Below are 12754 nucleotides of genomic sequence, written 5' to 3' on the forward strand. Positions count from 1 at the left end.
ATATATATATATATATATATATATATATATATATATATATATATATATATATATATATATATATATATATATATATATATATATATATATATATATGTATATATATATATATATGTATATATATATATATATATGTATATATATATACATATATATGTATATATTTATTTTCATTCGCTTATTCTCATTTACAAAAAAGACTAACGATCGACCGCGCGGGCGAGCTACTCGCCGGGCGATCGACCCACGTAGGGGTGGAACGTGGAGGGGGACCAGGAGGGAGGGTCACTTAGAATTACGCTTCTATAATATATTACTACGACACCTTGGAATCGAATGGAATGATAGATACTATATATCCCACGTATTCTTCCTCGCGCGCATCTCGTTCGGCGACGGCGAACTCTGCATTGCGGATTTCTGACAAGAGATTGCGATGATTTGTGTGCGACGCGGGATATATATATATGTATATATATATATATATATATATATATATATATATAAACAAGCGCTCGTATACGTGTACGTCGCGCGACAATGATCGTCTCTCCTACATCTCTGTTCTTTATGATAAATTTCCTTCGATCTCATATTATAAAACGCCGTGTCACTTGCGTGTTCACGCGATACTCGACGAGAGATCTCGGTAACATGTAAAAGTAAACAACTTTAATAGGCCAGAAAAGAAGAATCGACGCATGTTTTTTATTTTCAATGTAACATGCTTACGACCGGATAATGTATTGCAGGTGCTATTACGACGGATACTGATTACAACGTAAACACTTACTTGTGCTCTTCCCTGAAATGTCCTGAGAGCGTTTAAAATAAATGACGAGACATGGGAAAACTTGTAGGGGTTTCAACTATACGAATCGTCTCATTAACAGGACAACATTTTACGTAACACAACGACAAAAACGATTATTAATTGTCGCTAAGAAGTTCACGATTTTTTGCGACGACATTAAATTGGATCGTTTTCCTTGTCACGGAGTTGATTAGCGAGAATTATACTGATTGAGTCCGGAATGTTTTTCGCAATAGTTTTGCGCCGCGAATATGGTCAATCGTGGGACAATCGCTGTTTATTTCATACGACAACGATGACGACGACGACGACGAGTACGAAGAGAAATAAATACGCCGCCGTCACCGAACACTGAACGATTCAAACGCACCGCAACGCCATGTACTTCCACGGACACTCTCTTACACACGTAACTATACACAATTCGTTCTTACAATCATATCATAATATCGTAATATCGATGATAATAATATAATATCGCGCTAGTAACTCGCCCGCGAGCATTAACAGTACTTTTGTTCTTCTCCTCAACTCCTCACATGTGTCCAGGTAAATATATAATATTTAATTATTTATATAATTACTTTTGTTCATTTATATGTATATATAGGTATATATATATACACACACATATATATACATACATATATATATATATATATATATATATATATATATATATATATATATATATATATATATCTGTACGTATATACGAGAGGATCAGGTTATCGTGTGCATTCAATTTACGTGGTATGCATAAATTTCAATTAATTAATATTCATCTAACGATGAAAAAGAGTAGAGAGAGAAAAGGGGAAGAGAGAGAGGGAGAGAGAGAGAAAAAGAGAGAGAGAGAGAGAGAGACGGGGGAAGAAAAGAAGGAAAAGAGATATCAGTGGAACGATCAGGATCAATTTTCTCTTTTAACCTGACGACTTAATATAAAGAGTAGTGAGAAAGGGACGGCGAAAGACTGAGAACGGACCTTGTGAACGCGAAATCACGTCCGCGTGATTTAATTTGTTTGAACTGACGAAGAATGCGCGTCGAAAAGTTTCGACAAAGTTTATTGGAATTCGAGATTGCGCCGCGATACACAAGCCGCTCGTTTCAATTACGGCATTATTAAGGACGTTTGAGGACGTTATTAAAATGGCAAATTGCTTTGGACAATAATTTCGAATTGTAGTAGCGACGTTAATAAGTAAAACCGAGCAAACACCGATTGCTTCTCTTCGATGTTAACGCGAGAGACGAAATTGGAACTATGTATGTGTATGTGTGTATGTGTGTGTATCATGTACGAGCTTGTGTGAGTGTATTTTATAATCTTGATAATTGACGGCAACAACTCTGGAATACGAGAAAACTCCTAATGGGACTAAAAATTCAATTGACGAGTAAAATGACGCCGCGTACCACGGCTTGATTGGCCCATTGTGTCAATTTTTATTTTATCTATTTATTTAGTTTCGTTATTACGTGTCCCTCGTATATATCGCGAAGAAGTTGGGATCGGCATTTCAACGATCTTGCGAGTCATATTTCATTCTACGCTTTCGTGGAATGAACCCGAATCTCCCGAAACTCGTTCTCGCTTCAAGACCGTGGAAAATTGATCGCCGTTTGATTGAGATTTTGATAAACAGTCGATTTAATAGGTAAGAAATCGCAAACAAGTGTGACTAGTTTTGGAGAAAAGTATCCGAGCGTGTTGATTCGCTGTCGTTGAGTCCAAATTTAAGATCTCGGTATCAAAGGTTTCGCAACGAAAAACTACCTTTAAATACTTATGCAACAAACACACTCGTCGACTCGTATAACACGTGTCAATAAATCAAGGTAAATGCAACGACTGTAATAATTCGGTACTTCCAGCGTTTGTAAACACTTTGGTTTGATTCGCAATTACACGTGTCTCAAATAATTATACTCTACTGTACGTGGAACACATGTCGAAAAACGATCGGAACCGACAAATCTGTAATATGCGTTTCGCCGTGTTTTGGTCCTGCGGCTGAAAGATTTCCAAAGCAATAGACTATTTAGGATTGAATACGTTTCTCCAATATCAGTCTTGAACATCGATGACGATCAGGCACAGAGAGTGAGCGATATGGAAGGAAAAAAGTGCATCTGATTTCCTCTACGATGTGAAGTAGAAACGTCTTAGGAATTACTTGCTTTGGTCACGTTACGAGTCTTTTTCTTCGTTTTCTTTCTTTTTTACAAACGCCTGGCTACTCCGCTCGAGCTTAAAGTCTATGTGATTCAGTAAAGAAAAGTGTCGCAATCTGACGACTCCCTTATTAACATTTTATCGGATATGCTTTGCAACGTATGCTCTAATGTTCCTTACAAGACGCATCGGGAGAGTTTTCAAAGTGTTATCTGATTATTCGCAGGACGACTCAATATTCCCGACATTCGTTTCGCAGCGCGGCATCCCATCAAGATCGAAATCCTCAGGTATGACAGTCTCTTGCCTCGCGATTATTCAACGTCTCGTGAGTCTCAAGAGTCAAAATCAAATGCCTTCTTTCGTTCACATCGCGGAGAATTTGATTATTTATTACTAGAATGTGCGTCGTTACGTAAACCGGCGCAGTAGACTCTCTCCCTCGCAAACGAGACATCGTCGCTTCTTCCTACTCGTCTCGTCTCGTTTCCTTTCTCATCCTTTTTATTCTCGATATCTGTCCTCTGCTACTTGCGACAAATGATTTTCTCTATCGTCTAAGAGGACGAGCGTGCCAATCTGATTCTTAATTTCGAGGAAGGATCACAAGTGGCTCGCTGTTTGGTACAGTTATCCCTTCTTCGCGTTCCAACAGTAGGACTCGTCGAATGAAAAGTGTCCGATGTGTTTTTTTTTTGTTATTTTCCAAAGAGTTGAAGTTACTCATTTTACACAGAGACTCTCTCTAATGCGAATTTTCGTTCTTCTCGGATATGTTTTCTGGATCCACGTGGAGTTTCATCGGCGAGTCCTGATTCTACGGCACGATAAGGAGAGAAAGAGATAGATAGGTAGAAGTAATTGTACGGAAATTGGTCAAATAATCAGTCAAGTATTTGACGCAGAATCGCTCGCTCGCGCGAAGACCGTTGCACAAAATGAAATGCTCCCGAGAGCGTGCCGCCCCGGGGCTGAAGACAATAACGTAAGACTAGAGTTCAACAATACATGCGGTTTTTAATCGCCGTACAGAGACGCGGTTGACGGAGTATAAAAATATAAACATCTAAAAATGAAAAGCGGGACGTCGTACAGAAGTAATCGCGTTTTGCGCGTGTACTTATGCGTGTGTCTGTGTCTGTGTATGTGTGTGTGTGTGTGTGAGTGTGTGCGCGCACGCACACGCGAGAATCTCTCAAGAGTTACGCACGCCTGAACTTTCAAACGAAATAATAATCGCAAGAGAGACAGTCGGCCGAGAGAGGAACCGTTAGGCTACGTGTTCCTTCTCTTTCCTCAAAATTGTATTCTCTTTTGTAATTTGGCGTTCGGAGACACGCTGAGAGCGTCTCGCAGAAGACTCGCCAATTCCTTCGAGCGAATTTTTTCGAATTTTTCGAAACTTCCCATTTAGTCCTGCCTGTATAACTACAGACACGATTGATTCAACGTTAAAAACTCTCCGTCACCTTCAAAATCGTAATAGCTTACACATGTATAAACAGGTGAGGATAATTGATCGTGTCACACAATTAGCGCTAATCGACACGGCCGCACGTCGTCAGCTTCCAGTGGAACATGACGCCTGTCTTATCGAGTCAGCCCGGTCTAGCAACGGCGGCAGAGAGTCAAGTTTTTAATTCACCGTTTAAACGCCCGTCGCAAATCTCGTTTTCCGAGTTGGATTGCGCTTTAGTGGCGTAAACAAAGGATAATCCACGAAGCAATTTTCCCAGCGTTCTCCGAACAGTCGATGAATCGACGAGATTTACTACCGCGTGAATCGCCCTCCCCGACGGACGGTGCCAGTAATGAAGCACGATTATTCCGACGAATCTCCCTTATTTTCTCTTTTCGCCGTGGCACCTACTAATGCTGTGAGAGATGAGAGTAGTCGCCGAGTGTGAAAAATAAATCCGGGAATGCTCGAGGGATCCTCGCAGGGGCCACGGACGAGCATCTCGGAAGATTACCCACGCACACTCCCGGAGAACACTGATTTCTATTTCTAGGATGTTCTGAGAATATTGTCTGAGGGAACGGGATTATTCTCAGAAAATTCTAAAAATAGCGCGACTGCACTCCTTTACCTCACACACCCTTAGCGGTTACGCGATCCCTGAAACTTTATCGCACATCGATACGACAGAGCCACGCTTACGTATCTACTCGCGTGTGTCTTCTCCTTCTTTTTCCTTGCCTACTTACAACTACATATTCATTCGCTCGTATCTATACACTATAGATTTTTTCTCTGTATATGTATATATATAAATATACGTATACATATACATATATATACATATATATATACATACATATATACATATATATACATATATGCATGTATATATGGAGATGTGTGTATTTGTGTGTGTGTGTGCTTACGTCTCTGTATACACATCCGCACTTGCATATATTTATATATGTATATAATAACGAACAACATTAATGATTAACTCTCTCGTTAGGCTATTTTTCAAATGGACAATAAATAAAATAGTCTATGTATACACCGTGCGCGTCCACATGTTCTCTCCGCACAGGCCGTGAGTGTGTCTTTCGCAAATCAACGCGCGATCTCGATCCTGCCACTTCGAACGCAAAACACTCGAAGTCGACGACGGGAAATCATGGTCCTATGAGGATCCCTCCGGAAGAGAAGAATTCGATCAACGGAAATCACATATTAAATACCTAAACGTCCTCTCGATAATTGGCTTGCTCGAGCAAATACGTTCCATCGAATTGACTGCCTTTAATTATAAGGGAAAGATTTCATTCTCTCGTATGTCACACGATCGACTTCTATCATACATTTCCCTCTCGCGAAATACACGCTATCGGATATTCTCGATATGTTCGTCGCAGTCGTCGAACAGTGATTCGATATCGCTAATTAATGGAAGATTAAACGTCTCGTTCGCGGAATGTTTACCTTCTTTTTTGGAAAACTAATTTTTTTAGTTCAGCTTTTTTCTTCCTTTTTTTGTGAAATAACGCGATAACGATACTCCCGGATGTTTCCGGGTCTAAATTAACGCTCTCTCCCTTTCTCAGCGATCGAACCGTCTGCTCGAGTCTTAGCTATTGCAGCAGAACAAGTTGTCGGGCCACCACCCGCGGAGGCCTAACTTCTTCTCGGAGGAATCCTCGACCACAAGGACGTATCACTTGATCTCCTCTCTGCTGGGCGACTTCGGTGGATGCGGTGAGAACGGGTGCGCCTCGTTCGGATGCCTCTTTGGCCGGAAGCTGGCCGTCAGCGAGGATATCCAGCCGCTCTGCGAACCGTGGTCGTGCAGAGAGTCGCTGTTGCTATTGCTGCGAGTGCTGTCGATGCTCATACCAGACTTGAACCGCGAGAACAGGCCGGGCGACGATTTCTTCGTTGAACCCGGGGAACAGAAGATGGGCTTTTTGCGCGACTTGCAGACGTCTTTGCAGAGCATCGAATCCAGACTGCCGGTATGAGGACGTTCCTCCGCCTTCATAATCGCCTCCGCCTGCTTCGCCATCTTGGAGATGTCCTCCATGCTAGCGGAGCTGCGGCGGATCTCCACCTTGCCGAGATCCTCCTCGATGTCGCAACAACTGTCATCGGGATTGACTATAATCTCAGGCTTGGGGCGTACGTTGATCTCTTGGAACTCAATGTCCAGACATCGTCGCGACTTGACTTCCTTCATGCTCTGCGACTTGCCCTCAGGATTTGACAGATTTCTGCGGTGCTTGGAGTACGAGCCGTCGGAACCAGCCGCCGGCAGAGCCTCCAAGGAAGTGGAGGATCTCTTCTCCTTAGCGAACACCGTTCGCCAGCTCCTGTTCTTGCAGTCTGTGGACTTGCGCACCTTCGGCAACGTCATCGCCCGTTTGTCTACCGATGAGAGTTCCACCACGGTCGCAATCGCCGCCTTGTTACCGTCCTTTACCGTAGACTTGGTGAGGTGGCAGCGTTTGCAGATAAACAACGAATTGTGGTGTCTCGATGAGGTGGTCGTGGCCGAGCCGCTGCTCACCGAGTTACTCTTGTTGAGCATCTTTGACGCGTGTTTCGGCTTCGGACTCGGCGAGTCCTTGGAGTCGAAGCTGATGCTCAAGCGATCCGTGAAGTTCCTCAGCCGCGAGAACAATGACTTGTGATTGTTCGGCCCGGTCTTGTCGTCGCAACAGCATCGCACACCGACCGACTCGCGGCTGCTGTGCGCGTCCCTGCGGCTGGATCTGTTCTCTTGATCATTCTCGATGACGCTGCTCGTTTTCCTGAGATTGTTCCGCGGTTGCGAATGCGTCTCCACTGCAATGACATTGCCGTTTCCCTCGGGCACTCTGCCTTCCGTCTTAACGTCTAAAAAAGTCTTCTCCTCTTTCTCTATCTCCTCGAGGATCCGTGTGCCCTCGGCCGACCTCGCGCTGACCGGCGAGCTCAAGTCGCTGCCGAGGTTCTCGCCCTTGCTGCGCCTCCTTTCGCGCTCATGATCACGAACGGCCTTGGCTAAATCGTGGTTGTGATAATCCAAGGAAGACTTCTCCCGACTGCCCTTCCGACTGCCCGGGTAACTCTTCCGGCCGCTGGTTGGCCCTGCTAGCGTACCTTCCGTGGAGATCTTGAACTTCAGCGTCTTCTCGCTGATCTCCACCTCCGTGGCGGTCTCCGGGTCAGAACTCTCGACGTTGTCGCCTTCCTCCATCGTCAGGTTCTCCGTGATGTCCTCGTCGGTGGAACGCGAGCGCGAGTGAATCGTCCCGGCGGATCTCTTCGAGCGCATGCTGTGCGACGACATAGATTTGATGACGGCGGTTGAGCCGACGGTGCCGCCCTGCATGGTAGATAGAGCCGACTCGCCGACGTCCACGACGCTCTTCCGGTGGTGACGCTCGTCCTTGGCCGCCTCGTTGAGTCTACGGTAGTACTCCAGAGCTTCTCTGACCGGTTGAACTATGAGATCCTGCAAAATAGGGTTTCGCTCGAATTAATCCGCGACACTCACATGCGGTGACTCGTTGCTGATGATTTCATTTCAAATTCAAACAGCGTTTTCAGACATTGACACATGTTCTCACGTTTTAAACTATCTAAACGCAACCATATCACATTGTATGTATTATTTAACTACTAATTAATTTTAAAATATATCTCTGTAAATGATTTCCGTTCTTCATTATGTATATCAAAGAACACTAATCCTGTAAATGAATAAATAAATAAATAAATATACCTGTAACTCGGGTAGAAGTTCGCCGAGAGCTTCGAAGAGAGGGAGGAGAACTAGGCCGATGAAGCTAACCTGGGACGACGGTTTGGTCACTTTGTCGCGGTCCATGAACGGCGTGACCGGAAGACCTTCGAGTTTCTCAGCGTCGCTCTGCTTGAAGAACTCCTGCAGCAACCTGTCCAGCCACGGTTCCGCCACTTCCATCGGACGAGCCTCGTTACTTATGTCAGCTACTTTAATCAGGATCATGGACAACTACAAAAGACGATTATATCACCTCGCTTTCATCATCAAATCAACCCCACTGAATGTCGCGACCTGAATAGCACCAAAGCCGTTTGAAGGAAGGTAGGTGGCGAACAGAACGAAGGCGTGAAAAGCGTAAAGAAGTTGGAAACTCATGTTTCAAAGGTACTACACTACGATCTGTCAGGTTGATAATCAGTATATTACCAGATTTATGTGAGCCTTGCTGGTGTAATCGAATTCTGGGACGATGTCAGTGAACTGGGCGAGGATCTCGTTGTGCCGGGCCATGTCGGTGGCCAGGATGCACCGGATGATCCCCTCGCGCACTATTCTGTACGTGGGATTGTCCAAGGATGCGAGGATGTTGCACTCGGGCGCTTCCAACACCCGGAACGCCACGGAGCAATGGTGATTCTCCAAGGGCGAGATATCGTTGTAGCGCAACGCCAGCTCGGTCCGCGCATTTATCTGATAGATGTTATTGTAGCCCGGATGATCGAGGTCGTGGCAGATGCAGGAGACAATCAGTATGAGGACCTCGAGATCGCCCACTTTCGACGGCAGATCCACCGCCCAGGCTATCGCATACATCTAGGTACGATTGATTCATTATTAATTGAGGAATTAACGCGATTCGGTCTATAGCGAACAGAGATATACGGTCATGCATGTTCTAGTCGAAATCGCAAAATACTTCGTCGTTGGAGCCGGCTTAATATAACGTGTAGAACGATACAGTGCATTACATCAATATTATTATATAGTGCTATTCATTGAGAGAGAAAACTGGCTAATGTCACTGAAATTATAGTCATTTCCGGCGCCAACTATATTTTTTGTTGATCCAACAAAAAGATCAATGATAACAACATAAGATTATTGTCACTAATACCATGGTAATACTTACTACAGAAAATGGTTCTCTTGATTATAAATCTTTCAACATGCGATTATAGAAGAAGACTTTTTTCTCAATGGTTATATTAATAATTGCATGCTCTTTCTTTATTCATGCTCATTATATAATTATAATCGCGATATTGTCAACTATCATAAAGTGTAATTGGTATCGATATTATTAATTATATATCATAGATACAGTTAATCGATATTATTAGTGTTAATCGTAATTATAATGCAATTATATTATCATTAATAGTCAAAGTTACAGCACTAATAGCTAATAAAATAATATTAGTGCTCGCGTTTTATTCAATTTATTAATGTTTGTTGCACTGGTATCATCATGCTTCCCAATTAGGATTTTTTTCAAAGAATTATGGAATTGGGAGGTAATGTAAAGACGACGGTATTCACCATTTGCGCGACGCAGAAGCAGTGCCTGAAATTGTGAAACGGCACCTCGTTGTAATTATTGTAGACCTCATAGAGGAAATTCCTCAGAATCGGCAAGGGAATGTTGAACTTTTCAGGTAGGTCTAACTCGACGAACATCGTCTGCAGCATCAACAGCAGCTCCTCGTCCTCCCATTGTCGCGCGTCGAAAGCCGGCGAGCGCAGCCATTCGCGAACGCTCGTCGAGACCGTCACATCGCTAGGAACGGTACAAACTGTCATTCATAATTTATTCCACCTGAAGCTGACGTCGAGAATTACTCGTATGATTTCTGACGACGTTTCCCGTTAAACTGCCTAACTAAGACTCAAAGAAACTTTTTTCATCATACCCATCAGGAAAATCGAACTATCGTCTCGCTTAAGGAAACGTCAAAAACAAAACGTACAAGAAATTAACCCTTTCGACATCACTTGCTCTTCTGAGCAATTTCAAACATGTATGTGCTGTTATATATAAAAAAGTGAGTCAGACAAAATAAATTAACACAAAATAAATATTTGAACTTATTCGAACTACCTTAGGATATATATGACTTAAGATGAAAAGGATTAAGAAGAAATAAAATCTTCTCTGCGCTAAGAGAAACGATTACTCGATTTACTTTCCTCCTTTTAAGCGATGATGATTCTCAGCAAAGAATATTTTCTTGACGACAGTATTCTCATCATAAATTTTATAAATGCTCATTTTGTTTTATCATTGTGTTCAAAAAAATTCATTCTCGTTACAAGAATATTACCAAACTTGATCGAAGAAAAAGTTGGTTCAACTCTATGTAACAAGCAAGCCGAATTTCCGCTTTAATTCAATATTCTTGATTGAAATACTAAACATATTAGGAGATTCAGAGTGATTTTAAATAAACTTGATGCTTATGTGATGTATTTATGATAGATTTTCGAACATATAAACTGATGAAAAACTCGAAACAAGTAATATTTGCTTGAATATTCATTTGCGTGTGTGAAAATCAGCCGTGCACCTAGGAGAAAACACATTCTACCCCGCGGCTTGTCGTTGCCGCGTGCACAAGTGAAAAAGAGAGAGAGAGAGAGAGAAAGAGAGAGAAAAAAGAGAGAGAGTGAAAGAGAGAGAGAGAACAATATCGCGAAAGACACCTTTACGGCGCGCCCGGACTCTTATTTACTGACGACCGCTAATTGGCAATTCGCATTTAGCTGGCGCGTCGAATCGCGCTGCGCGCGCGATAATGCGCGCTTTGTGACGCTCGCGCCATTATACGCTAACCATAGCGGGCCGTATTACCAGATAACGGTAGCTTAATAGCATTTCGCGGTAACATGACAGAGGCTAACCACTGGCAGAGGGTCCGTCACGGCGAACGGAAGCGAGCGGAACTCGAGAGTCAATGGAGGTGTTATGTGCATAACGTCTCCGTTGTTTTCTTCGGATCACTGACCCTCAAACTCACACGCGGATCGATCTAATGTTGTCACATTCATCGGAAACCTCATCCGCGATTCTCAAAGGGCGCGCGCTGTAAACATTTGTCAAGCGTGCCGCGATTTCCCCCATCTGGAAGTGTGTGACTTTGAAGATTATTCATAATTTTTAGGAACGTCTGCTGTTAGTCTGCCTAGCTAAGAATGTCTAAGATTTTTTCAAGTGTATTTATTTTTGAAAGCCAAAATGAGCTAAATCACTTATCTCGTTCAAAGCAGCATTAAGGACAGTGTTTATAGTCAGATGTTATATTTAAAATCGCCTTAAAGGGATACCGGACATGAAAACTTTATCGACATAACATTGACTTTTTTTTGCAAAGTTTACGTCTTGTTGCTTGCACAGAATTACAAATGCTTTTACACAACAAAAGTGCATGCAAAAATTAATTGGAGCATTGCTCAATATGTGATGAAAATGAAAAAAATATGTTTAAATTTAAATTTTGAACTGTCAGTTAAAGCAATATTTGTTTAATACAAATATTCTGCAGGTTATACATACCGAAACTGTGGATGCTCCAACCAGGAAAATTTCAAAGATCACTACTACACTTTCAAAATTTAGTTTCGATGTTAAAAAAGATACGAAAAGTTTGCAAAAAAGATTATGATTACATGCGGCTAAGTTTTTCGACAACTATGATAAAGTAGAGCGAAAAATTAGTTTACAGATATTTTTCGAGATAGCACCGTATTTTTATCGCACTTTTCACAACGCCCGAATATTCAGTGTATGTGTGTGTGTGTGTGTGTGTGTGTGTGTGTGTGTAAATAAATATATATATTTTTTTTTCCTCAGAGCCCACGCAACTGCTTATTGCAACGACGATAATAACTGAACAAATACGAAGAAATCGTAAAATTAAATAATAATCGAATAAAGAAGTAATAATACTGGAATATTAAATGGATAATGATAATATTTGATCGGCATTGAGAAACTCGATCGCGACGTTTCTTTATCTAACAAATAAAAACGTAAATAAAACGCGTTAATTATCTGTCGCGGTAAAGCTCGCAACATCTGCTCTCGTGAGGAGTACACGTCTTAATTTGTCTTAATTGTCGTCTCAATCGCGAAGACGAAACACGGTATTAAAAATCGGCGCGGAATAATGTAGAAAATAACGCGGCAATTCCCAATGCCTCGACGGTTGATAGTACTATGGTGTGATGCTCGAGCACGTGCTACGTACACGTGTTTGCATGACCTGGCTGCGTCCCCCCGCCGCCCCAAAGCCACTCAGTCAACGGCCCGAGCGGGACGTTACGATGGTCGGTTTACCTATCCTTTGTTGAGCCTAGAATTTTTGTTAGAGCCGTTACTCAGGTATTGTTATTACCGATTAATCGATCATCATTATTTCTTTATTATCTATTCGCAGATATTATCACATGATTGTCGAGCAGATATTATTATCACTACCATTTAATATTCGAGTATTATTACTTCTTTACTCGATTATT

The 12754-nt window shown here is 42.3% G+C and overlaps 1 protein-coding gene across 2 annotated transcripts in view; it reads right to left on the reverse strand.

Moving 5' to 3' along the window:
* Positions 1-676: 676 nt before the first annotated feature.
* Positions 677-12754, reverse strand: part of LOC116847455 — a 293667-nt gene continuing 281589 nt past the window's right edge. For both annotated transcript variants that reach the window (XM_032822466.1, XM_032822465.1), the window contains 4 exons: positions 9779-10016; positions 8666-9052; positions 8216-8467; positions 677-7945 (listed from right to left, as the gene is read on the reverse strand). In XM_032822466.1, coding sequence (XP_032678357.1) covers positions 6167-7945; positions 8216-8467; positions 8666-9052; positions 9779-10016 — 2656 coding nt within the window. In that variant the 3' untranslated portion in view covers positions 677-6166. The remainder of the gene's footprint in view (positions 7946-8215; positions 8468-8665; positions 9053-9778; positions 10017-12754) is intronic.

Source organism: Odontomachus brunneus, unplaced genomic scaffold, assembly GCF_010583005.1.
Source record: "Odontomachus brunneus isolate Ranch 3 - 2012 unplaced genomic scaffold, Obru_v1 Obru_scaffold_078, whole genome shotgun sequence".
Taxonomy (NCBI): domain Eukaryota; kingdom Metazoa; phylum Arthropoda; class Insecta; order Hymenoptera; family Formicidae; genus Odontomachus; species Odontomachus brunneus.